The 25,597-nt window shown below is 39.7% G+C and overlaps 1 protein-coding gene across 1 annotated transcript in view; it reads right to left on the bottom strand.

Annotated features, from left to right (window-relative positions):
- Positions 1-1,476: 1,476 nt before the first annotated feature.
- The window catches only part of MCM10 (minichromosome maintenance 10 replication initiation factor), a 30,870-nt gene continuing 6,749 nt past the window's right edge, over positions 1,477-25,597 (bottom strand). Inside the window, exons 5-20 of the mRNA XM_088134850.1 lie at positions 24,179-24,316; positions 23,453-23,624; positions 22,866-23,031; positions 20,785-20,952; positions 19,640-19,756; positions 17,711-17,910; positions 16,893-16,993; positions 14,508-14,612; positions 14,307-14,424; positions 12,134-12,362; positions 10,357-10,495; positions 6,870-6,988; positions 4,851-4,964; positions 3,576-3,721; positions 3,316-3,358; positions 1,477-2,984 (exon numbers count right to left, since the gene is read on the bottom strand). Of these exons, the coding sequence (XP_087990976.1) occupies positions 2,901-2,984; positions 3,316-3,358; positions 3,576-3,721; positions 4,851-4,964; positions 6,870-6,988; positions 10,357-10,495; positions 12,134-12,362; positions 14,307-14,424; positions 14,508-14,612; positions 16,893-16,993; positions 17,711-17,910; positions 19,640-19,756; positions 20,785-20,952; positions 22,866-23,031; positions 23,453-23,624; positions 24,179-24,316 (2,159 nt within the window). The 3' untranslated portion in view covers positions 1,477-2,900. The remainder of the gene's footprint in view (positions 2,985-3,315; positions 3,359-3,575; positions 3,722-4,850; positions 4,965-6,869; positions 6,989-10,356; positions 10,496-12,133; positions 12,363-14,306; positions 14,425-14,507; positions 14,613-16,892; positions 16,994-17,710; positions 17,911-19,639; positions 19,757-20,784; positions 20,953-22,865; positions 23,032-23,452; positions 23,625-24,178; positions 24,317-25,597) is intronic.

A 25,597-nucleotide genomic window follows, 5' to 3' on the forward strand; every position in this document is an offset into this window, starting at 1 on the left:
AGCATCTTAGATGAAATCAAAGCTTTTCTCTCCATTCATTAACAGCTATAAGTTGATTTACAAAAATGAAAGCAAAGCCAGGGAATAGGGAGTACAGTAACCAATATCAATAATTATGGTTTTATGGATAATGCCTGTCCATGTCCCTGGAAGAGGCCCCTTGGCAGTTGCCTCTTATCAGATCTGTGGGATGAGAGCCAAAACAGCCCTTTAGTTCATGATAGTTGTAACCTTCCAAATAAGTATATCATGTCTATCAATTATTAATAGAAGCCTTTGATAAAGCTAACTTCTCTCATGAAAACCATGCACATGACCCACAAGGGAGAAGTCTAACACAACTTTGCCAACTATCCCATTAATCTGAATCAGTAACAGTGATAGCAACATGCACCAAGTTCGGTGTTCTTGCTTGAGAAACCGAAAGGTATTATGGAATCTTTTTCTGCTATTAATGTATTTAAGAAATTTATATGGCTGCCCAACTCAAACTGTTCTAACTCGGGGTGGCATACAATCGACAAAAACAGGTAAACAGCACCAAACCAGTATGGTTCAGAACAACAAAAATTAATAGGTGTTCGGGATCACAAATATACATTACACCCCTCCAGGTGGGAATTCCAATCAAGTTGGCCCCACTCCCTGAAGTCCAGTAGGGTTGGGGCCAACTGTATATTGGGGGGGGGGGTCATTCCAGAGGGCAGATGCTGCATTGGAAGAAACATGTTTCCTGAGTCCCACCGGTTGACATGGCTTCAAGGAAGGGACCTGAAGCATGCCTGTCTACTAGAGTCTGTGGAATGGACAGATATCATTGGGGATAGGGAGTCTCACAAATAACCTGGTCCTGTGCCATGTAGGGCTCTGTAAGTGGTGAGCAGCACCTTGAATCACACTTGGAAGGCTACTGGCAGCTCGGGCAGCTCACGGAGTAGTGGTTTATATGCTACACGTCTCCAATATCCACACTACCCAGCTTTGTTTCACTCCAGCTGGAAAGCAAAACTGTTGTAGACACAGCTCTCTACAGTTTTGTTCAGTATACAACTGAAAGTCAAGGATTCCATTGGAGCTTCTTCTAACTTTTGGGCTAATACAAAATACAAAATATAAAAAGCATGGGTGCATGCTATGCTTAGACCAGTGTCTGGGGAATGCTGGGTGGGGAATTCTGGGAGTTGAAGTCCGTTCATCTTAAAGTGGCCAAGTTTGGACAACACTGGCTTAGACTGAAGGACTGTGAGAAATACACTTTGCATTTCTGGTATAAGGGCCAGGAAACAATTTAAAGTCCTTTTAATGGTTTGCCTTTGTGGAAATCAGGACCCCCTCCCCCCCATTAATAACTCTTGAAGTCCCAAAATACATATATTTAAAATCTATTGCTACAGACAATGAATTGACTTGGGCAAAATAAGTGATCATATTTCTTCCAAAAGTAGAGAATAAACGATCCAGCCTTTTAAACTTGTATGTGTTTATTGTAACGGTATATGCCACACCATACATTTTCTACAAGGCAAATATATGATTTGAATACAATAGGTTAAAAATTTAATCACTGCACCCCATTTCAATATTCCAGTAGTTCATATGCTAAGATCTGCTGATTAATGACAATTCTATTTATAGGATGTGTGGGTTAAAGTGAAGGGAAACAAATTAACTGGTGAAATGCTGATGGGAAAAAGATATTTACCAATGCACTATTCAAATTATCAATGCAAATTATGCCACCATGGAATTACTCTGAACTATACACAAGGCTTGCAAAGTTTCAGCACCATTTCCTACAACTCAGTCTTCCAGTTTGGGAGAGCTCACAGTTTCCTGATATGTTTCATAAGAAACATTCAAGATGGCAACTTCAACAGTATAATCAAAGCCCTGCCTCCTTTTATGGATCACCTGTACCATCTTGATTTATTTGCTCATCCTATGGAAGCTCCTGGAAACATTATTTCCAGAAAAGCTCCCTCCCCAAAAGTATTGTTGCCCTTCATAATGCTCTGTGCAGTCATTTGGGGTTTGAAGTTTCAGCTTTTCAGGCTTTGTTAAACTTCAACGTTCAGCTGCCCTTCCTAGCACAGCTGACAGTGGTAGATGCTGGGGTTGCAGTTAGGAGCTTTTGTAGAGTCATAAGTAAACAGATGTTAAGTTACTGGATTAAAAAAAGAGTTTAAAAAGTGAAGCTCATAAAACATAGGCTATTTTGTTTCATTAAAATCACAAGAGTCTCCCCTTGGGAACATACATTACTGTGGTCCACACCTTGCTAAGGTAAGATCCAATAGTTACACAAGCTAGCTATTAATCCAGGAATACAAGAAGGATTTTTAGACCATCATATTTCCAGGGATGGTGAAGTCCTAATCTTTAGACTAATGTTTCTCAACCTTGGCAATTCTAAGATGTGTGGACTTCAACTCCCAGAATTCCCCAGCCAGCATGCTGGCTAGGGAATTCTGGGAGTTGAAGTCCACACATCTTAGAGTTGCCAAGGTTGAGAAACACTGCTTTAGACAAAGACATATCTGGCGAAGTATTTCTCCAGGCATGGCCGAGCTTCAGAAAATAGAACTGAATATTCTTCAGCCACGTTCTGAACTGCAAAAATCTCAGAGGAAGTTCCACTGAAGTTCCAAGGAAATGAATTCACAGTCCTTTTCTAAACACGCCCTTTGATATCTGAGAAAGCAAGCACTTCTTCCAAAATCCAGTGAAGTGTGACCTTGAAAAAGGATTAAGTTCATCCATTCCAGGTTTCAAAGCAATATAAAAGTTATTCTGAGCAGACTGTCCTTCACAGAGGAAAGATGGCTGTGTGAGAATGTTTTGCAAGAAGCAAGCCATGAAGTTTTCCAGATATAGCCAAACACCGAAAAGGGGAACAGCCATTATTTCATGCTGTTGAGAAACTGGGCTTGTTCTTCTCCTCTTGGCAGAAGAGTTTCTGCCCCAATCTTGGGGCCTTTCTTCTCCTAGAAAAGGAAATGTCCATTAGTTGTGATTGCTTCAAATCAAGATAAGCTTCAATTCATCATTGGGGGCACATAATTAACTGCAGACATAGAGATGCTCTCACATAAGCCTTCTCAAGAGAAGCTAACTTCTAACAACAGTTGCACCAAAATGCAATTCCAATTCCAAATATTTTTCATAACACCTCTCCGTAGTTTGTACCTTGGAACTTCTAGGCCATAAACTCCAGATTCTATTGTCTGGATTTTTCTGAGAGCAGAAAATAGTTTTCAGGGCAAATGGCTTCCTTTCTAGTCCAATTTTGATAGCAAACATTTGGTTGATTCTTACCTTGAGCATTCCATCACGTTCCCATTTAAAGAGGCCACAATTGCTGAAACAGAAAGGCAGAAAAATCAAGATTCATTCAGTGTTTTAATCATAGGACAAAGCCAAGATTGTCCATAGAAAATCTGGCACTGAAAACAATGCCTCGATTTTTCCCATCGTGCTTAGTTTTAGGAGACTGGACAAGATGCATTGCAATATTCTGTCAAGGATAAGCCCTTATAAAATATTTGCAAACAAAGGTAGGCCACCACTTCCCGTACCTGCAGTGTTTTTTGGGGAGCTTGTCAAGCGAGATGGCTCTGTTCCCACAGGGACACTTGAAAAATCGCTTCACCCCATCATGCCAGTGATAGTCATGATGTTCTGTCTTGCACGAATCCAGCAGTTTGAAGTAGGTATATTTGCACTTCCGGGTAAAAAGAGAAAAAGAGAGATGTACTTTGAAAAAAAAATGCATATGGTAACTGTGGCAAGATTACTGTATGCACAAAAATGGACAAATAATAAAATACCCAGTGGAAGATGGATTATAAAATTGATGGAGATTATGGAAATGGCGAAGCTGACCAGTTTTGGTCAGGGAAAAAATGATAAAGACTTTTTTTTAAAGAAGTTTGGAACCCTTATATGGACTTTCTGTTGAAAGAAGAAAAGACTGAACTGATAGTTTATGGATTTGGGGATTGACAAGGGTCAAAGAGGAAGAGGAAAGAATAAGAGGGCAATTACTTGATAGAAGAAGGGCGGAAGTCATAATTCTAGGTTTTCTTTCTTTTTTCATTCCTTTTCTTTCTTTTCTTATTTTTTACACTTTTCTTCTTTTAACTCTTTATACTTTCACTGTATTGAAAAAGTCTAATAAAATATTATATAAATAGAAGAAAAAAAAATAAAATGAAACCACCCTGTTGGGCATGACAGGGTGGCACCTTTCTAGCATCTTAAAAGCCAACAATTCTTTAATGATGCAAACTTTTGCATGCCAAAGTTCACTTCATCAGATATGTACCTTAGAGATATATAGCCCAAGGGCTTGGATATGGTAAGTATTAAGGATTCCCCAAACTGGGTGTGCATAAACACCTGGAACTCAGCATAATATTTCAGCCACTTGGTAAACACAATGATGGTTCTGAAAGGTTTCTAGTGTTTTTCAAACTTGGCAACTTTAAGACATGTGGAGTTCAAACTCCCAGAATTCCCCAGCCAGCCATGCTGGCTGGGGAATTCTGGAAGTTGAAGTCCACATGTCTTAAAGTTGCCAAGTTTGAAAAACACTGGCTTATGCCACAGGAAAAAAAAAAAAAATGTCCATTTGCCTTCAGGCTGTGCTACAGCAGGCCAACTTAGCCAGGTTGGCAGAAGCCCTTTTTAAACTCAGTGCTAGGGATGCATCATCCTTTGATAGCATGGCAATCCACGGAAGGGTGAAGAGCAGAGCTGAGAAGAGGAACTGGTAGTAAAGCTTTTTTGCAGATTTTCTGCCACTAATCAAGGCAGGCTTCAGAGAGCCATCAAGGTGCAACTTCGCTTACCGTTTTGCACGTTGCCACGCGACATTTCACTTCTCGGATATTCCTCATCTTCTCTTCCATTTGTTCTTTTTTCACCAAGGGCTCAAAGTAACGTTCCTGCAGTTCAGCCTCAAACTGTGATAAGATTGTGAGGAAGAGACTGACTCTGAGATTAAATCTTTTAATCTTGTTGCATGAAACAACTGGCATAAATAGCATGAATTCTGACAACAAACTTCCTTCCTTCCTTCCTTCCTTCCTTCCTTCCTTCCTTCCTTCCTTCCTTCCTTCCTTCCTTCCTTCCTTCCTTCCTTCCTTCCTTCCTTCCTTCCCTCCCTCCCTCCCTCCCTCTTCCTAGCTGCCCATTTCACAGCAGTAATGCTGGGCAGGGTACAAAGATTAAACCCACCCCATAACATCTAAACCACAATACCTTAGTTAAAACAGCAAGCCCCCAAACAAACGAGAGGAACCATCTTGTCCCAGTTACATCCCCCTTCATACCCGGTCCGGCAGGAAGGGCATGTTGAGGACCCTGTCGGCTAAAGAATTCCAGCTGGTGGGGTCAAGGCGGAGAGCCTTCTCCGCCATTGCCCCTGCCCTGTGGAACATCTTGCCCCCTGAGGTGAGGCCGACCCCCACCCTCCTGGCTTTCTGGAAGAGTGTGAAGACCTGGCTCTGCCACCTGGCATGGGGGCTCGCAGCACTGGGGCTGGCTAGTGGTCTGATGTTGCTTTCCTCATCTTTTAACCCTGTATATATATGTATGGATGTATTTTGTAAAGATTTTTTATTGTTGTTATCATTTTTTATGTGTAAGCCACCTAGAGTCACTTGTATGGTGAGATGGGCGGTGTAGAAATTAAATAAATAAATAAATAAATAAATAAATAAATAAATAAATAAATAAATAGCCAGCCAGCCAGCCAGCCAGCCAGCCAGCCAGCCAGCCAGCCAGCCAGCCAGCCACATGGCCAGCATCAGAGTTCGCCTAACTTCCTAGCTCAAATGCCTGGGTAACAGTTATGTTGCTAAATGTTTTAAAAATCTGAATAGGGAGGTATATTTAGATACAATAAGCCATGCTTAGTTAAATAGACAGCCAGTTTGGTCTAGTGGTTAAAACCAGGAGACGGGGAGTTCTAGTCCTGTCTTAGGAATGAAAGCTGGCTGGGTGACTTTGGGCCAGTCCCTCTCTCTCAGCCCAACTCACCTCACAGGGTTGTCGTTGTGGGGAAAATAAGAGGAGGAAGGTATGTTCCTTAGGTATGTTAGGTATATTCTTAGGTATATTAGGTATGTTCGCAGTCTTGAGTTATTTATAAAAATAATAAAGGCGGGTTAAAAAATCTAAGAAAACCCCATCTCACCTAAAAATTTAAGATGCACCTGATAGGAAATCCACACTTGTCATATACTGTATGGAATTGTTCTGGGCAGTCTTATTACATTAGCTATTGCTTGCCCCCCCCGCCCCCCTGCAAATCCTATGCTGCACTGCTACTCTTTAATTGTAGATGAGGGTACAAACAGGACAAATGCTAGCAAAAGGAAAATTGGGAAATTTTCTAGCTTAACACACACACGTTAATTTAGTGTTTTTTCCCCCAATGATGGGCAGGACTCTCATTTCCTACTTCGCCTGCAGTCCAACGCTTATGGATAGCTTTAACCAGCACCTCAAGTTGTGCTGTAAAATTAATTTAAATTGCATAATCAGGTTTTTTAAAGCTACAGTTGTACACTTCCAAATGGCCCAATACAGGTAGTCCTTGTTTAGCGATTGCCTTGTTTAGCGACTGTTCAGTTATGATGGTGATGAAAAAGTACCCTTACGACCAATCCTTGCATATACAACCTTTGCAGGTCTGTAAAGCAAAGCTGACGTAAGATCATAAGCACAGTCAGTTTCACTTAGCGACCGCTTCACTTAACGACTGAGTTGCCCTTCCCAATTGTGGTTGCTAAACGAGGACAACCTGTACTAAGAATTTCTTGATTCTTGGCTATTCAAAATAATTTCGTGTAGGGCAGGCTCACCTCCTTAAGGACACCCATGTGTTTAGATCGAGCATTCAATATCTCTTGAAACTCATCAGACTCCAGGTATTCAAGCTGCTGGCGCTGTTTCTTTTCAACAGGCTCTAATGTTTCAGCATCTATGGAAACACACACACACACACACACACACAAATTCAGACTTCTGTAGTGTAGATTATTTCTTTAGCTAACCTTTATTAGTCAGTCTTAATTGTTTTGAGAATCTGTAGGCCACTCTTTTTCAACTGTCTCATTATATTTCATCTCCACCTTCAGCCCTGGAAACTCACTGGGTGACTGTAAGGCAGTTTCTCCTTCTCAGCACAACCTACATCACAGAGGGGTTCTTGCAGGGCTCAAGTGTATTTGTTTAAGGAATTTATAAAATCACCCACTCACAAAGTTACATCAATAAAAATAAAAAACAATTAGGTCCAAAGATAAATGCAAATCTGAACCAATATAATAAAATACAATTGATTTTACCAGCTTAGGCTGGGTATAGCAAACACTTACTCTCACTACCATCTGGGTCCAATGCGGGGGGGAGGGTAGGTCTTCATGGTTCTACGGAAGGCTAACAGGGTTGGGGCTACTGAATTTCAGCGGGGTGAAGCTTGCTCCAAAGGGCAGGCACAGCAACAGAGAAGACACCTCTTCTAAGCCCCATTAGGTGACACTGGCTCAAAGAAGGACCTTGGACAATGCCCACCCTGTGAACTCTTGAGGGACAGGCAGTCTTGCCAATGACCTGGGCCTGTGCTATGTATGGCCCATAACCAGCACCTTACTAGGAGCCAGTGCAGCTCACAAAGTAGTGGTGTCACATGGATGCACTGAGGTGATTCTGGGCCAGTTGCAATTTCAAGGCCAGTCCCACATAGAAAGCACTGCAGAAATCCAACTGTCCCCGTGAATAGGGCCTCCCAATCCAGAAAAGGGCATAGAATTGTATGAAAGTTCCCCTGGTCATGGCTACCAACTGCTCATCAAGTAGGATCCAAGCAACTTTATCTGCCACATGCCTATATAGTGGGCTTGCAGGTACTCTCCTCATCCCTTCTTACCCATGAGTGACTGGGTCACTTTAAATAAAGCCACTAGCCAGCAATCTGTGCATGCAATAAAAGCAAAAAAAATACATTTTGTCACTCTTACTGCTATAAACAAAGGTTTGCTTTTGCCTTCTGTTAGTGGCCCTCTTGGTGTCCCTTCTGCCATGTCATCTTCCAGAGCTCCTCTGAAACTGAGGTCGCTAGGATCTACCAACAATCTGCACAGGCATGATCTGCTCCCTCTGAAAGCCAGCTGGGTCTATCAGGTCCCTGGGGGCAGGGGCGAGGGGGACACAGCCACAGAAAACTCCCGGGCTAACAAAGAGTGATCCATCCATGACAAGGAACTAATAGTGTCATCTCCCAACTCCAGATCACACCATCATTAGCCTGAGACTAAAACCAGATCACACATGTGACTCTCCTCCTGTCTGTATCAGGCTTTTAGCGACCTGGGCCAGGTTCATGGTTGTCATGAACTTCTGAGCTGCTTCTGATTCTGTGCCTGGGAAAGGCAGACTGAAGACCCCAAGACCATAAACCTGGAGAACTCCACCACCACCAACCCAGCCACGGCATCCAGCAGCTCAGGTAGGGAGGCAGCTACACAACAAGGAGGCTAGTACAGTAGCAGCCATCTCATCTGATCCCTGGAGCCCTACTTCACAAGCAGGGTCTCATGTCCAATTATCTGCGGATAAATCAGATGGGAGGGAATCCCATATATGTTGTCTCAAGCTCCTAAATAAAAGGCAGAATATAAATCAAATATATAACATACATAATAAATAAATAAAAACTAGGTATCTTGCACCTGGCTAGATGCTGGGAAAGTGAATATAGACAGATTATACAAGGAGAGAATATGGGCCAGCATGGAAGATCTATGAATCTCAGTGCGGACCAAGACTAAGAGTGTCTACACCAGTAGTGGAGCTGGTCCTGCTGCTGTGCTGGGGTTCCTGCTAGCAGGAAAATGGATACAAATTGACTTTCCTACCACAGGAAAATAAATAAAATGACACTTAATAAAGTGTCATAGGCTTAGACTTGATCTTAATAGCCTTGTGTTGGCATTATCTGGAATTTATTGAGTACTTATGACTTGCAATTTCACCATTCAATCCACAAGATTTTAGCTTGGGTATAACGCATCTTCTCGACTCTCTGCTATTTTAGTCTTATTGGATTAAGCTTGAGTTCTTCCATTCTGAATATGCAGCACTCCAGTTTACGATTTCCATTTGTCTAGACTAATCCAGACCAAGAAATCAGAACATATCAAGCTTTATTAAGTCCTCCTAGAAGCTTCCTTATGGTCATCTGAACAGCCACTTTTAGACCATAACTTTTCTAGGTGGGTCTTTGATCTGACTCAACATAGCAATTGTGAGACTACTTCAGTGAAAACCAATTATTTTTGGTTTTCATTTATTTTGTCAGACATCTCATGGGCCAGAACCATCTTCAGAGATGGCAACCAGGATGCTTAGTCACTGAATGCCACTGAAAAAAAGAAAGTGAGAGATCTGTTTTGTATCAGGACAGTTTTCTTATCCTAGATTTGGGAACAAGGTTTTCTAATATGCTAATTTCATGACAGCATCTAGCTCTCCTTCGCTGATCTCAAAAAGCTAAGCAGAATCCAACCTGGTTAGTGCTTGGATGGGAGACAACCAGAAAACCTTAGAATTATAGGCTGGTCTAGGAAGTTGAAAACACATCTCAGAAAAAGGCAATGGCAAAACACTACTGTCTCATGCCAAAAAGAAATTGTGCGGATGTGTTTATGAAGTCATCAGGAGTTGGGCAGGCCTCAAAGAAGGCTTTATCTATTTTTTTGAATTGCGAAGACAAGAGAATTCAAAATCAATCAATCTGCTGGCAGCAAAATCAGTGCCCACTAGACCAGAGGCATGGGGCGAGTGAGTGGCAGGGCAAACTTTCCATAGCTTAGGAGCATCAATTTCCTAGTTTTTTTTTTTTTTTTGGTGGCCAAGGGTATGGTGGTGACATGGGTGCGACATCTTGGTTATCTTCATTATTGTCATGCAAGTATTACAAAGGAAACAGGCTTAAACTGAGTAACAAGGCAGCAAAAGCAGAAAATGAAAACAAGATGATGTGACTGAAGGCAGGACAGCAATTCTATTTTGCTTCCTCAATCCTGTGCTTACACATCCAAGAAATCTCTCATGCTTTGCAAGAGAGCAAGACACGTTTGTTCCAACAAGAGATCTGGATGGAATTCCTCTCTATCCATTTTGTGCTACATCAGGAGGCAATTTTAAGCCCCAGACTGCTCAGTTGGAGAGCTATTCTGGCATTTGATCTTGGAGACCAATGCTGGCATACAAACTAGGTGACTAATTTCAATGTGAGTTTGTGATGTTTAGTTTGATAACCATCATCAGGTTCAGGGTTTTCCATACCTTCTGAAACAGTGATATTTTTCTCAACTCTCTCAGAAATCCCTGGAACATCAAGATCTGATCGTTTCCGTTTGACACTGTTTGGATCTACTTTGGAAAGAATCTGGCCTTTGGCACGCAATTTCTTTATTGCTGCAATCTAACACAAGAAAAGGAAGACATTAGAAATACAGTCAGCAATTTTAATTAAGCCTTGTGTGAAAAGCCAGTAAGCCAAACCTAAGTTACATCCAATACACTGATGGACACAATATATTCAGAAACCATACCTTCTGAAAGTTGTACATGTTCAACATTCACAGACTTTTCCGACAAGTTAAATCTGAGATTCATAGACTATAACAGGTAATCTAAAACACCCAAAGTGTGCTACATATCTTACATTTTCTCTAATTCCTGAATGAGGACCCATGAAAAAAAGGTTTGCACTGTTTAGGATCTCATTCTCCATCATCTTCCAAGTAGAAATTTTGGGGGAATTTTAGAAGGAACCCCAATTAATATATAATAAGTAATTCAAATGAAAACCAAACACATTGTTTGGAGAATCAGCACAAAGTTTATTAAATGGCCAAAAATTGTTAGCAGCCAGTGCGGGGAACAAGGTCTTTTAGATAGTGGCTACGGAAAACTAACCAATTTAAGATACATTCGATGGTTCACTGTTTATGTAAAGGCCTTTATCGTATATGGAAAGACATTCTCATTAATCTTGCTGCTTTAATAAGAATATTCTTATTATTAACTGAGACAATTCATAAAGGTAGTTTAATCAGTCTACTATGACAGTAACCAATATATAACTGTAATTATAATAAGACCAATCAAATGAAAGGATCCATTTTCATAAGTCTATAAAAGGGGCCATAATCCCACCACTCTTGGAGCATGTTGTAGCCTCCAGCGCTCTTAATAAACCAATTCATCCTTCAGTGTAATGTGTTTTGAGAAATGTTCTTCTACTACATGTTCAACCCTGGAGCCACCCATGCTTCAAATTTCTGTGGGACTCCAGAAGATTGGATGGGCACAGAATTTGGCTTTCTAAACAGCATGGCCCTCACGTAGTCCAGCAGAGATTTCTCACTGTGATGTAAGTTAGGGCAACCTAAGGACCAGAAGACCTGTTGGAACTTCACGTTTAAGAGGCATCTAGATTGCTGGTGATGCAGAAAAGGGAAAAGGCCTTGTTAATTTAGGATGGGGAAGGCAATGGCAAATCACTTCTGTATCACTGTGAACAAAATTATGCGAATGTGCGCACGCCATCACCATGCCTCCTCAGACTTGATCTGAGAGGCAATTTTATCCAAGATGGACCAAAACTAACATGTAGTGGAACTGGATAATACTTCTTTGGGGATGAATCATTTGCAGCTATTTCAGACTACTATGTTTGAAGTAGCTCCCCGAGAAGCTCATCTTTACATATTAGGAAAAAGAATAAGAATCCTCACCATATTTTAAACAGTTCTGCAAAAAAATTTATGCAAATATGAACTTGTATGTTGTAGAAGGGAACCCAAATATACTGTTCTCATTAAGTCTTATTCTGTTTCCTAAATTTAAAAAACTCTAGATTGGCAAAGCTTTTATTATTGATGGAATTTAACTGTAGAAAAAACTATTTAAAACTCCTTTCCCCCATCTGGGGCTCTAGTTATAGTTCCCCAAATTGCGATGCCAAAGTGGCTGGTATTCTTGAATGATTTGAAACTATTTCATTTTATATTCTGCTTTTTTGCACATACGGAGTACAAGTCAAAGACTCTATTACCTTTTTTGCTTCTGCCATGGGGCTCAGTTTGGGGGATGGAGGTGGCAAATCATCGAAGAAGAGAATGTCATCCCCTTCAGAGAGACCTGAACCAAGTCTTGGGGTTTGGGGGCTGGACAGTTTTCCAGCTTTAGGAAACTCGGCTCCTGGAGTTGAAGACCGTAGCACAGCCTGTCCCACAGAAGATGGCAATATTGATGTCTTTTTAACAGCAGTATTCTGAAGAAACCTTCAACAAAAATATGAAAACCAGAATTATCCCTTTGGGTGGAGATGGCAAACAACAGGAAGAGTCTACCCCAGTGTTTCTCAACCTTAGCCATTTTAAGATGTGTGGACTTCAACTTCTAGAATTCCCCAGCCAGCATGCTGGCTGGGGAATTCTGGGAGTTGAAGTCCACACATCTTAAAATGGCTAAGGTTGAGAAACACTGCTCTACCCAAATGCCTGCTTTTAGCATATCTCGGGAACTGATGAAAGTTCTTTGATGACAGTTTTCAAGCATAGCACAGGAGGAGATATGAACAGAGAGTGTGTCCTGCATCACACCTTTTCAATTTCATGGAGGATCAACAGGCAAGATGCACCAAGTGTTTGCTTGAATGATGACCTTCACCACATCTAATCCACGACATTGTTGCTTCAATTAATTTATTATTCTCTGTCTTTTTTTGCAAATTATTTTTCAAAATGAAAATATACGTCTGACACCCTACCCGACTTTTTCTAATCAACCTAGTTTTCTATACACATTTGAAGACAACTAATTTGATACAAGATTCTGGTACACTATCCATAGATGCAGTTTTGTAAGCAACTCCACATAAAGTATACTTCTGGTTTGTATTCACCATTCTTACTTTTCTGAGCTGAGAATGACTGCTGCAACCAGACTGTATTATGAAATAAACCCATACTGCATTTTTTTTACTAACTTCAGCTAATTAAAGCAGGTTTGAAGCAAATAAGCCCAAAGAAAGTAGATTTGTCTGTTCTTGAGGAAAATCAACTCAAGTAGTTGCAAAAACAGGGAAATTAAAAATCAATGTAGAAGTCAGAAATTAAAAGTCAACAGATTTTCCTCAAAAAAAAAAAAAAGTGGAAAACATATGCAATTTATGGAGTGCTGGGCTTCACTAAATTTGATCTGAACTAGACTGAAAGAAAACAAACGTTTTAAATATACGTAAGAATCATTTATTCGATCACTTTGAAAACAATAGTTGAGGACATCAGGAACCTTCTCTAGTAGTTGTGTATAAAGTTTGTAAAAGAACATTCAGGTATGTCCCAGAATATTGTGTTCTTTTTCTGGAATGTGCAATAGCTTCCAAAACACAATGCCCCTGGAATGGCCAAAGCAGCGCATTCTGGCAGAAAAACAAAACATGTCATTATCAGGCCATGGAGATTTGCATATCCCCATTGTTTAGACTTGATTTTGCTCCGTCAGAGATTGCTATTATCTCCAAACAGGAATGGGAAAATCCTGCCTTAGAAATTTGTTGGCCATCAAAACTGCCCAGACTTCACCATCTTGATGTCCTCTCATGACCATCTATCCAATATGCCCCGAACCCTTTCCTTGACGGGAAACTAGAGATCTACAAACATGTTCTCCAAAGCACTTTCACAAGATGATGATGATGGCGATGACTTACTTGATTTGTGTGGCCACCCATTTCATCTAAGCTACTCTGGGTGGCTCACAATGGGTAAAAACAGTCCAATAAAAACAAGTTAAAAACCAATATACAAACACATAAAGCTATCCATAATTGACTTAAAAAACAGAAAATCATGATCAGAGGCAGAATTCATTCTCCATCAGCTCAACACAGCTATTGTAAGAGCTCCCCACCATTGCCAGACCCCCAGGTAAGACGGCAGAGCCATGTCTTCAGGGTGATCTCCCAGATGTGACAATTTCTTATGATCCCTATATCAATGTATTTATATGCAGGGGTTTTAGTCATGGCAAGTTGTTTATAATCATTTTCCTTGCCATACTTTTAAATGCTGGGTTCCCCATGCTGGCTGGGGAATTCTGGGAGTTGAAGTCCACCCATCTTAAAGTTGTTGAGGCTGAGAAACATTGATATAGTCTAAAAAAAATAGGGCCATCGAGTCGTGACTTCCAACAGAACAAAATCGAAAGAGGAGTGTTGTCACCTCTTTTGCAGTTCATCAGACTTTCTCTTCCTGGCATCCAACATTTGCCGCTTCTGCTGCTTTAACAGAGCTGAAGCAGGGACAGAGATGAAAGCTGGTGTTGGCTTCCCAGTAGATCCTGAAAAAAAGAAAGAAAGCTACAGCGTGACAGCTCTCCTCAGCCACCAGCAAGTGTTCATCACTTTTTCCTTTCCAACATACCTAATGCACCAGCTCGGGCAAAGTGTTTATTGAGGTTCCGTGCTCCAGAAGAAGGCACTGCCAACAGTCCTTTGAACTCTTCTGAACATGGTTGCTTTGGGAAACCTGAAATGTAATGACAAAGTGAGATGGGTGCCTGCAATTGCTTCTCAACTGCAGGTCATGTTTTGCTTTTGAGCGGAAGAGTGCCATAATCCCCTTCCATAAAGCAATGGGTGGAAACAGAATAAAAAATAAATTTCATTTGTATTGAAATCTGAGAACGTGAATATGATTATAGGGCAATATTTATGTACTACTGTATAATAAATAAAAATAAATAAAAAAATAAGTATTTATCAAATTTGTCACCGCCCATCTCGTTGAAACAACTCTGGGCAGTGTATAGCAGAGATAAAATTCATTAAAATACAATATAAAAAATATGGTTATGATTAAACATGGTAATATGATTTATTACTATTGGGCCTTTAATAATGTAACCTTTCTGTCTGGCATGTGGGAGAAAGCTGTGGGAATTCTGTTTGGCTTTATCCTCTGTTGCCAGGAAATCTGTAAAGATGCATCTCTTATCAGGTTTTCCATTATTATATGATTTCAGTGTTTATTTTATAGGTAATTTTAACCTGTATTTTAAAAAATTTATATTTTGCTTTCATTTTTCCCTTGAGCACTCTCCAGAGGACACAGAAGAAGCATAACTCAAATAAACCAATAAAATAATAATAATAATAATAATAATAATAATAATAATAATAATAAAGGTATCCCCCAGGTTAAGAACGCCCAGTTTAAGGATGACCCATAGTTAAGAACGGAGCCAATTGTAGCAAAATTTGAGTTAAATACACAATGGTTCGAGTTAATTACACAATACTACTTCTACAGTATTATTGTAGAATAATAATATTGTTTCAGCTTACATACAAATTCGACTTAAGGGCAGACCTTGGGAATGGAACTTGTTCTTAAACTGGGGACTACCTGTATTACAATTTTGGAATAACTTTCTAAAACCTCTGGGAATATAATTTTTTGGGTGGGGAGGGCAGGCAGATAAGGCCCTGGGACTTCAAATTATGCAAATCTGATGGAGGAGATTCAAGGATGAAACACCAAATACACATTTTGCTTTCTTAGATTTCAAATTTAAAAAAGGAACAGCAGCAAAATTTAACTTTTTTGGCTGCAAGAATAAGATTATTAAGTACAAGGCACCCAAGAATTTAGCCCTGCTAGGAAATTACAGTAATGTTCAGTTAAGCTTATAACTCTAGCCTTATATCTCTTTTTGAATTCTATTGCATAAAAATGGATAGACTTATGCAAAACATCTCCAAGTGCTGAAGAACATCAATATTCATTCAATCAATATAAACAATGCAAGAATGCCAATCAACAAACAAAAAGATAAAAACATATATCCATTGGCCAAGAGCAGTAGAACAGTATTAGTTCAAAATCCTGAACTTTATAACCCTTTTTTCCAACATGCATATATAAATGTATGTGTCTATACACACAAACATACATCTGGGTATTTAATTTTTAATTTTTTTAATTAATAGAATACAAGTTCCAATAATATCTTCTTTAACAGAACTTTCAGTTTGCATGACTACTTCTTTTTGGTTGGGGGGGGGGTCCTTATGGACGCCATGCCTGTGCTTTCCCAAGATCTTAGATGCATTCATCAAGTCTTGGTATCCTGTTTTTAGGTCCCAGTATATTTAGGCGACACATTCCGTGTTAGGAATGACAGAAGTTGTATCTGACACTGAGAATTACCAATAGAAGCCAAGCACAGTGACATGATTCATGCAGGTATCTTGGGCATACCTTACTTGGGAAGCAATATTCCAGATGACCACCAGATACAGACTTTGGTATCTCTCTGCTGCCATCTAACAGCCACATGTGTTTTTGCAGCCATGATATGACACACCTAACATTTTCTGCATGAACCCTTCTCTTGACAAAGCAGTCAATGCTCTTTCACCTTATTTCAATGTCAGCAAGAGCTGTGCTTATTGCTAGCCCTAGCTGTTTCCTAAGTCACAGTTTAAAATAGGTCTGCAAGTCACAGTTATGGGTAAACATGGATACTGTTAGCACCATGGTTAAAGGATCAGCTCAAGGGGTGCTTCAAAGATCCACTCTTGGATCTATGGATTCCCAAGTAACTTCCCTGGGCTGGAATAAGTTTACCAGCTGAGATCCTTCCTGAATGAAAACAAAAACGGGCCAGGTTCTAACCTCCATTAGTTGCATCCAGGTCCCAAACACCTCTTTATGACCAAGGTCCACCCACTGCTGATATAAGAAAAGGGCTGAAAGTAGAGGACTATTCAACTTTGCATGCTTCAGAAGACAGAAGAGAGTTACCCAGTTTTTCTTTGGTTTCCTGTAGGACTGCATCAACTCCTTTCACAACCAAACTGGTCAGAGTGGTTTGGATTTTCTTTTTGGGCACGGCAGCACTAGCCCTGAACGGGGTATACAAAAAACACAACTTGAAGGCTTGAAATCAAAGCCACACTCAGTCTCGTATATTTAAAACATTACAGTTAATTCTGATTCTGTGGGGGAAAGAGCAATTGTGGCTACGCAGGTTAACAGAATGCACTGACCACGCCATATTTTGCACAGTACAGATCACAGCCATCAAGGCTTTCATTAAGCCAATTCAAATTCACAGAACAACGTGCAACCTTTCTGGTCCTCAAGAACCTTTCATCATCCTGAAGTGAAACATCTGGAAGAACACACACTGAAAGGATGGGGAGAAATCTGACGGATTACAGCAGGACTGTGAAAGGGGTCCATGAATCCATATTGAATGATTAGTACAATCTTACATTTCTGGCAGTGGTCAAATTCTGCTTTGCTGCCTTTAAGATCAGAAGCCAAATTCTGATCCAGCAATAGAAATACTGAATTGCCTCCTGTCTTTTCCTTTTCTTTTAGTTGGCTTTTAAACAACAAAAAACACCTTTTTTCCTTTTATTTTTCCTTCAGTATTTTGGTTGATGACCATAATTTGAATGAATGAATGAATGCATGAATGAATGAATGAATGCTACAGGTGGAAGCATCCAAGTGCTTTTCAATGGATCTAACTGAACCAAGATCTGGATAAGCAAGCCATGTCAGGAACCCTGGGAACAGGCTACCCATGAAAGCATATGGAAACATTTTCTTACACGGAAGCAGCATAAGCCGCAGAGGAAACACCTCCATAGTAAAAGCTGTCTTGACAAAGCCTTTCTTTCAAGCTGAGGTTCCTCCTTGCTGTCCTCTTTGGCGCCCGGGTGTTGGAGAAAGTGGACTGTAGGTCTGCTCGCTTTGAACTCAGCTTTCGATACTGGGATTGTATATGATAGTGACAATATTCACATTCACTCTGAAACAGAAAACACAAGGGGGGTTGGGACCGTGAAGCTGACATCCTGATCAAAGCAGCACGGCGTGCCAGAGCCGTTTTGTGTGAGACGGGCGGTTATATAAATATGACATATAAATAAATAAAATAAATAAATAAAAGATAAACTCCATTTGCAGCTAGCATGGATCCCAGGAGATGATGAACGCTAGTTTCAAAGCGGGCAGAGGAAATGGAATTTGCAGCTGAGAGGGAACTCAGTAACACTGCAGCCAAGATACAGAGTGGCTTGTTATGCTTTCAAATGTATGGGAATTTAGAAGATCCCTATATGTGTGTTTGTGCTTGTGCGTGTAACAAAGAGAAAAAGGCTGATAACCAGAAGCAATGGTGAAAAGAGATGCCATCAGCCCAAACATGGCATTGGGATGCCTGAAAAATACTTTTCTAGGTTAAAAAACTGAAGAGGAATTTAAGCTTGATTCCTAATGGCCAGAATGGCATTATCTAGGAAGTTTTCCTGGCAACAGTAGAGAAGTGGTTTCCCACTGCATTCTGAGATTTAAAAAAAATAAATAAATCCTAGTGTGCTGGTCTCCCATCCAAACACAAACCAGGCCCATCCCCACTTAGCTTTTTTTTGAGATCAGCCAAAATTGAGTAGGCGCCGCTCCCACTTAATACTTCTTTCAAAACTAGTTTTCCTTTTTCTTTTAAAAAAAGTTCTTGGCCAGAACAAGTTAAAGAGTGCATGATAAAATGGGCTAAGAATTTTGGTTATAATATACAGATGGGCCAATGGGAAAGAATGTGATTAAAAGGACTGAAATTCACATTACATTATAATTTAAGAGAGAATTTTTATAAAATGATATACCGTTGGTACATGACACCTGAGAAATCACCTTAGATGTATAAATTCTAATCATTGTTGGAAATATGGAAAACACAAAGGATCATTTTACCATGCATGGTGGACTTGTGCAAAAGCAAAAAAATACTGGATACAAGTACATACACTAATACAGAGAATTTGAATTAATATTCAAATGAAACCAGAGTTTTTTCTGTTGGGATTTATGGACGGCCAATTAGAAAAGACCTATGAGAGACTGGTTTTGTACATGGTGACTGCAACAAGGTTATTACATGCATAAAGGTGGAAAAACACTGAAATACCCACAATGGAGGAATGGACTGTGAAGATGATGGAATTTGCAGAAATGGGCAGATTGACCTGTTTGATCAGGGGCAAGACAACAAGTACTTTTATTAAAGACTGGAAACTTTTTACGGACTTGTTGCTGAAAAAAAAATGATCTGGCAATTTATGGATTTGCTGATTAGAAAGGGTTGAATAATGGGAAGAAGGGAAATATGATTTTAAAGAGGGAGGTGTGAGGATTTGTTTGCTTGTAACTGCTGTAAAGGAGATTGGGAGTTGCTTCTTTATATATTTTTCTTTTCTCGTTTCTGTCTGCTTTTTCTTTCTTATACTTTTCTTACTTTTCCACTTTACTTTGTTCTTTTTTCCCCATTTTCTTTAATTTCACTTGATAATACTTTAACTTTTATAGCTGAGAAAATTTTTAATAAAAATTATTATACAAAAAAAATGTTCTTGGCCATCTGCTGGGTGGACCATTTGCTTCCTAGTGTTTTCATTATCCCCAACCGCGACTTACAGTACGTACAACGTACTGAGACTTGGGGCCCAAACACACTTTTTAACTGGCTGATACACACATACCTGATTAACGATCTGAGTACAAGGCCCTCCATTCTTCTTCATCGCTTTACAGGTTCCCAAGTCCATGGCTTCCCCCAAAATCAGGATCTTTTGAGGATGATCAACAGACAGACCCACCTAAGAAGAAACAAGGCAGCAATTTTCAGCCTTCAGGAAGCTGAATGAATTTATCCAATATCACTGACTTTCACTGATGGCAGAGATTAAGGGCCCTTATCAAGTTTTCTCAGCAGTTTTTATGGCATTTTCTTGGCTTGGAGGAACACAGAGATTGGGGCTTAGCTTCTTGCAGAAAATGAGGCTTGATCTTCCCTCACAAAGGCAAGATAAAAGTTTGCTGCCCAACAAGGAAGATTTAGTGCTACTAAAATGATTCTGGAAAGATTGGTGTTCAGTTGTACTAAAATCTGGAACATCCTGGTTGTCTCAGGTTTTGGATGAGACAAGGAGAGTAGGGCAAGGCTTGTGTGCCGTCTGCCTCTGCACGTGCTGATCCAACCACCAATCTTTGGTGCTTTCCTTTTCCAACCACCTTTAGGAGCCATGCTGGAAAGGTGTGAAGTATTTGGATCTAAAGGGGCAAGAATACTTCACATCCAGCACCTTCTCTCTACCTGCTGGTTGCTCCTTAAAGAGACTTTCCCCCCTATTCTTAGCCTCTCCCACAATCATTTGTGCAAAAACAACCATGTTTCAGTCTTTATCTGGAACAAACCACTTTTGTTTTGTTCTGCAGACAGCTCAAAATATCCAATCCAAATCACGCGCTTCAGTTCGGATCACCTAAGCCCATCTGTTCTGTGCACAGAACAGTTTGTGAGTGGAAGGATTTGCATATCCTTGTTTGGGTCCTCTCTAGGAGATACACCAATTGGTCCTCAACACTGTTCAGAGAACCTTCTTCTGGCCTTCGGCACCAGGCACCTTCAGTAGCTCTCAGGAGACAGAGTTTCTACCTATTTCACTTTAGGGCCAGTTCCTGGGCAAAGAAGCACTCAAAAGTGTAGGAGAAGCTAACACAGATTTCTCTTTTCTTTTTTTCCCCCCACCAGGAAAATCCATTCAACACTTAGGTTACACCAGATGGTTATGAGATGTTTGTTATATAAATATCTAGAGGCACTCTGTCCCAACCTTATTCATACCTCCTCTGATCCTTCTTTAGGTTTCATTGGATTAGCATTAAGGAGACCTACAACCATGCCTTGATCTGTCTTCCAGTGTTCTTTGTGAACATGGCCAAACAGGAATAGTGAGACAGATCTGCTGAAGTCACGTAGGTCATTCAGGTGCCAAATGCTGAAAGTTTTACCCTGGAAGAGAGGCAGAGAGTGAGAAAAAGCATCTTCCTACAATTGTTTGTGCCCTCTTTAAAAAAAAAAATCTCAAAATCTCATATATAAATTTAAATTATTGATACTGTTGTACCATTTTTTTCTTTTGCTAATTGCTAAATCCTGGACATTTCATCTCCTATATATGGATAGAAGACTATGCGAGAGGCTGTAATATAAATCCTGAGGAAAGCGCACTGAGGCCTTGTTACTGTTGTTATGGTCCTGAGTCAACCTTGCTTCCTGGTGACTACAGGAACAAGTCTCTGTAGCTAACAAGATTTTCAGAAGTTGCTTTCCAATATTTTCTTCCAAGGGCTGAGTGGACATGCCTTGCCCAAAGTTGCCCAGTTGTCCATGTCCAAGGAGGACTAGAACTCAAGTCTCCTAGGTTCTAATCTGGCAACTTTAACCCCTACACCAAACTTCTTAGAGTAGAAGAGGGAAACTCAAAGGCCAAATGCAGGTCCCACAACACCCTTGGATTGCCCTCAAATTTTGTCAGCACAAACCCATGCTTTTTTGGCAGTGTACTGTTTCTATTGGTGGTGGTGGGGGCAACTTAGTGGACAAATTTAGTGTCTTAACTTAAAGGCATCTCTTTGACTCTTTAGAATCCCCCAAAAGATAGTCCAAAAATCTAGCCCTGGCCACATAGATGACTTCACTGTGTCCCTAGCAATGGTTGTCACAGCCCTAGGAAACTCTAACCTAGGTGCCATAGGGCTGAGGCAAGAAATCAGCTTTTCATTCATTCCAATAATATACTACACCAGCTTTTCTGAAGGTAACAAGATTAACCTCATAAGACAAACTACATTTTGTACAGTTAGAAGAGATATCAAAATCAAAAGTAGTAACTTCTGGGCAGTTTCAAGAGGCAAAGGAACTCTAAACATTTTTGCACTGTGAAGTCCTTATTTGATAGTAATTTATTTCAGAAGAGTACAAGATTGCATGTCCCACCCAAAAGCCTCAGTAAGTCTTTGTATCTGACCAAATACAGATGTGCAAAACAGCAGAGTCTCTTCCCAAAGGAAGTTTATAGAATGCTCTATTATCTCCTGTCAGAACAAACTGATCCAACCCTACAGGAGATAGTTATCTTGAAATACCACAATTCACTTCCAAGAAGCACACTTGCCAGATCAGATGGTACCCTTCTTGGAATACTTGGCCTAGCCCATGCTGGGGGGACCTCACCCCTCCAATGTTTCAGGAAACACAACTTTCTAGAAATGGACTGTGCTAATGAAGTGGAATTTTGAATAGGATAGAAAGAGACAATGATTAAACACACAAAATTGAGGTACTCTATTAACTCTATTTAATTGCATTTAAACAAAATCATAATTACATCTAATTTAGTACTTATCCTAGCCTGACACACTACTTTTGGGAATGTAGCTCTAAGATACTCTTTAAAGGCCTCTGGGCCAGAAAATGCTGCCAATCTTTTATTCTATTCAGAAAACAGAATATAACACTTGTATTCCATTAGGTCTATAGATTATAAAAGAGGCATTTAACTAAAGGCAGTTACAGAGTGGATCTATTTCTGACTAATACAGAATTGTCCAGTCACTTTAAGCAAGAGTAAAGATTGATGTCTTTCCAGTTCTGGTAACTTGTCTGAGGATAATGCAAGATCAAAAGGAGGCCAGAGCAAAAAGCATTTTTCTTTCTACTGACCAAACGGCTCTTCAAAGAACAATCCCATTTATGATGCCTTTTGTAGCACCACCATTACAGGCTAAGAAAAATATGGAAGGTAAGAAATTTATAGGAATGTATTCCTTTCATGGCTTATCTTGCCAACAAGGAATGGAGATGGTCAACATTTCACTTCAGTAGAAATGTCAAGAGATCCAAACAATCATAAAAGTACTTACATTGTTGGAGCTCTGAGGAGTGATCTTCTTTATTATAACGCCAAATGTTACCCAATCGACTTCCTCAAGATTTATTGAGACTAGTTTTTCTTGCACTTGAGAAAGTCTAATAAACTTCCGCCCTGTCATTTTTCTTTCCATCTCAGCCGAAGATACACGGGGTTTTCTGCAAAGAAATCAGACATATCCATCAGATGTGGAGCCCCCTAAACATCCTTCACTGAACACAACCAGAGGGTACAGAAGAAAGTAAAGAAGAACGGAGAACTTCAAACATCTACCAAAAATACTCAGCCTGTAGTCTTGCATATGGAATTCAACTTCTTAAGACCTCCTGTTTCTAATTTTTTTAAAGCACAGACAAGTCCTTAAGACTGAAAATGTGATGCTTTGAAAAACCTTAGAAGTTAGTTTCTGAGCAAAGTTTTCAGGATCCTTCTCATGGCTATCACATCCAGAATAAATTATGCCCTCAATGTACATCATTGCTGTCAACTGTTCTTAGCAAGGAATGTATATAATTATGCTCGTAATCCACAAGCCATTATCAAAAACGCTAATTAAATTATTCCAGATAGCTTGCTAACCTTAATCTCAGTCCAGAGTAAATTTCCATGAAGACATCTTGACTTTTGACCTCAGAACTTTTGGGCACTTGAGTTTTCTTACCGGAACTCACAGCAGGTCTGTTTCCAGTCACAGACTTAAGTGGTTGGGAGAGCAGATTTGATGTTGGCTTTGAAGCCTGGCTCTTATTCTCTGAGGAGCACAAGACAAAGAACACATCATTATCCTGGGTGAAAATTTAAAAACCAACATGTAAGACTTAGAAATGGAAGCTTTTTGTCAAGACCAGAACTTCTCCGCTTACTAATTGGCCAATTTTTCCCAGGGGAATAAAACTGCAAATCAGCCACTGTCGATTACACCTGTAGGACATTTCCCCCCCCCCCCGAAAATAACAGTTATTTTTCTAAAAAATAACAAAAGGAGCTGATAGCCAGAGAACAAAGATGAATAAATAACTCAGCATGAACAAGTTGCATTGATTTACCTTCTCCTTTCAGCAAGAGAGAGCAAGCTGACAGGAGTGCAATTTGTCTTTATGACTGTGCACAAAACACTCTTAAGTTCCAGATGCAGAATTATGCAAATCTGCACAAGTCCTATTTGCATTTTACTTTATCCCTGCAAAACTCCCAAGCTGTGAAGCCATTGCCTTAAGAAACATGTCCTCCCATTTTCAAAGATATGAAAGAAACAGATTTTACAAAACTTTATACTACATCAGAAATCAAGGGGAAGGGATATACCTGCAATGGTAGGTTTGGGCTTCGGGCAATGACTTTTGGACAACGGTAAAACTGGACAGTTCAGCTGGGCAGAAAAAGATGGACATTCTTGAACTTTTGAAAGAGTCCTTTCCTTAATAACAGCAGCAGTTGATTTACCTGATCAAGAAATCAAAGAATATATTAAAGACTCATGTTTTCAAAAAGAAATATCTCAGAAACAGCCTCGGTACATTTATATAGAAAAGGCCTGAGTAAATTTATTTATTTATTTATTTTATATTTCAAATTCAGTCACTGCCCATCTCACTCAAGGGCGAGATGGCATATGTTGTCGGAGGTGCAGTAAAATTAAAGCTTTATTTAAATACATTTTTCCATTTGGGAAAGAAGTTATTAGGTGCGTTCATTCAAATTTGAGATTTAATTTTTCAGATGTTTATATTCTTTGGAAGCCGATCACATAGGAATTGGCAACTGGACAAAGAAAATGGATTTTCTGTACCTCACGTACAACCAAAAGATGTATTTTTGGCACTGAAAAGACAAAAATATGGCTCCAACTATTTAGTGGTCTGCAGAATTGATCAGTATAGATTAGCTTTGGATGACTGTAATGAATTATGGCTTCAATTTACCAAAATGTTTAATGTACGACTTTACACAGGCCTGCCTGTCTGTGAATGTATTGTTTTGTTTCTTTTTTTTTAGTTTTCTTTCTTTTTCTTCTGTTATAATTTTGGGTATTCTTTTTCTTTCGTTTTTGTATTTAGTTCATTAAAAAAAGGAAGGAAAAAAAAAGACTCTACAGTAGTTTAAATGGAAGAAATACGGAACTCAGGATTAATAAGCATGCTTTTTTTTTTTAGAAATTGCAACCATAATGGGTTACTGGATAATAATATAAGGAATTAGCACGACTAACGACTGCTATGCTGAAAAGTTCCCCACACTGCAAAACACATATTGGATTTTGTTGCAATTTGCATTTGTACAACCCTACAAACAAAAAATTATCTTCCAAGAGGAAGAGAAATTGAATGAACTAGGTTGGAGAAGAAAAAAAAGCTAATGTTTGGTATCAAGAGGAAGAATACCCTGGTTTTGTTGCTCTTCTCATTTCTACAAAACAATATTTACACTTAGCATATCTTCACCATTCTTGCTTTAAGTGCAACTGAGTTTCACATTTGGAGCTCAACATTTTCCCCTTGCTTTGCTTTAACCCTAAACAAGATCATGTCCCTGGTGAGGACAAGAAACAGAAGATTTGGAATATGCAAATTTTAAATGTAATTATCCCATCTTGGAAATGCACCATCACTCAAAACAAATTAATTTGAGTGGTTGATGAATCAATGAGGTACTCAAGCCATCCTTCCCTCTCATATACAATATAACTTCTTTTATGCTAGTTTTAAAGCAAGAACATTGAGTGTG

Source organism: Python bivittatus, unplaced genomic scaffold (genome assembly GCF_059951505.1).
Source record: "Python bivittatus isolate LINGU-HERP-01145 unplaced genomic scaffold, Pbiv_v1 ctg000120_np1212, whole genome shotgun sequence".
Classification (NCBI taxonomy): domain Eukaryota; kingdom Metazoa; phylum Chordata; class Lepidosauria; order Squamata; family Pythonidae; genus Python; species Python bivittatus.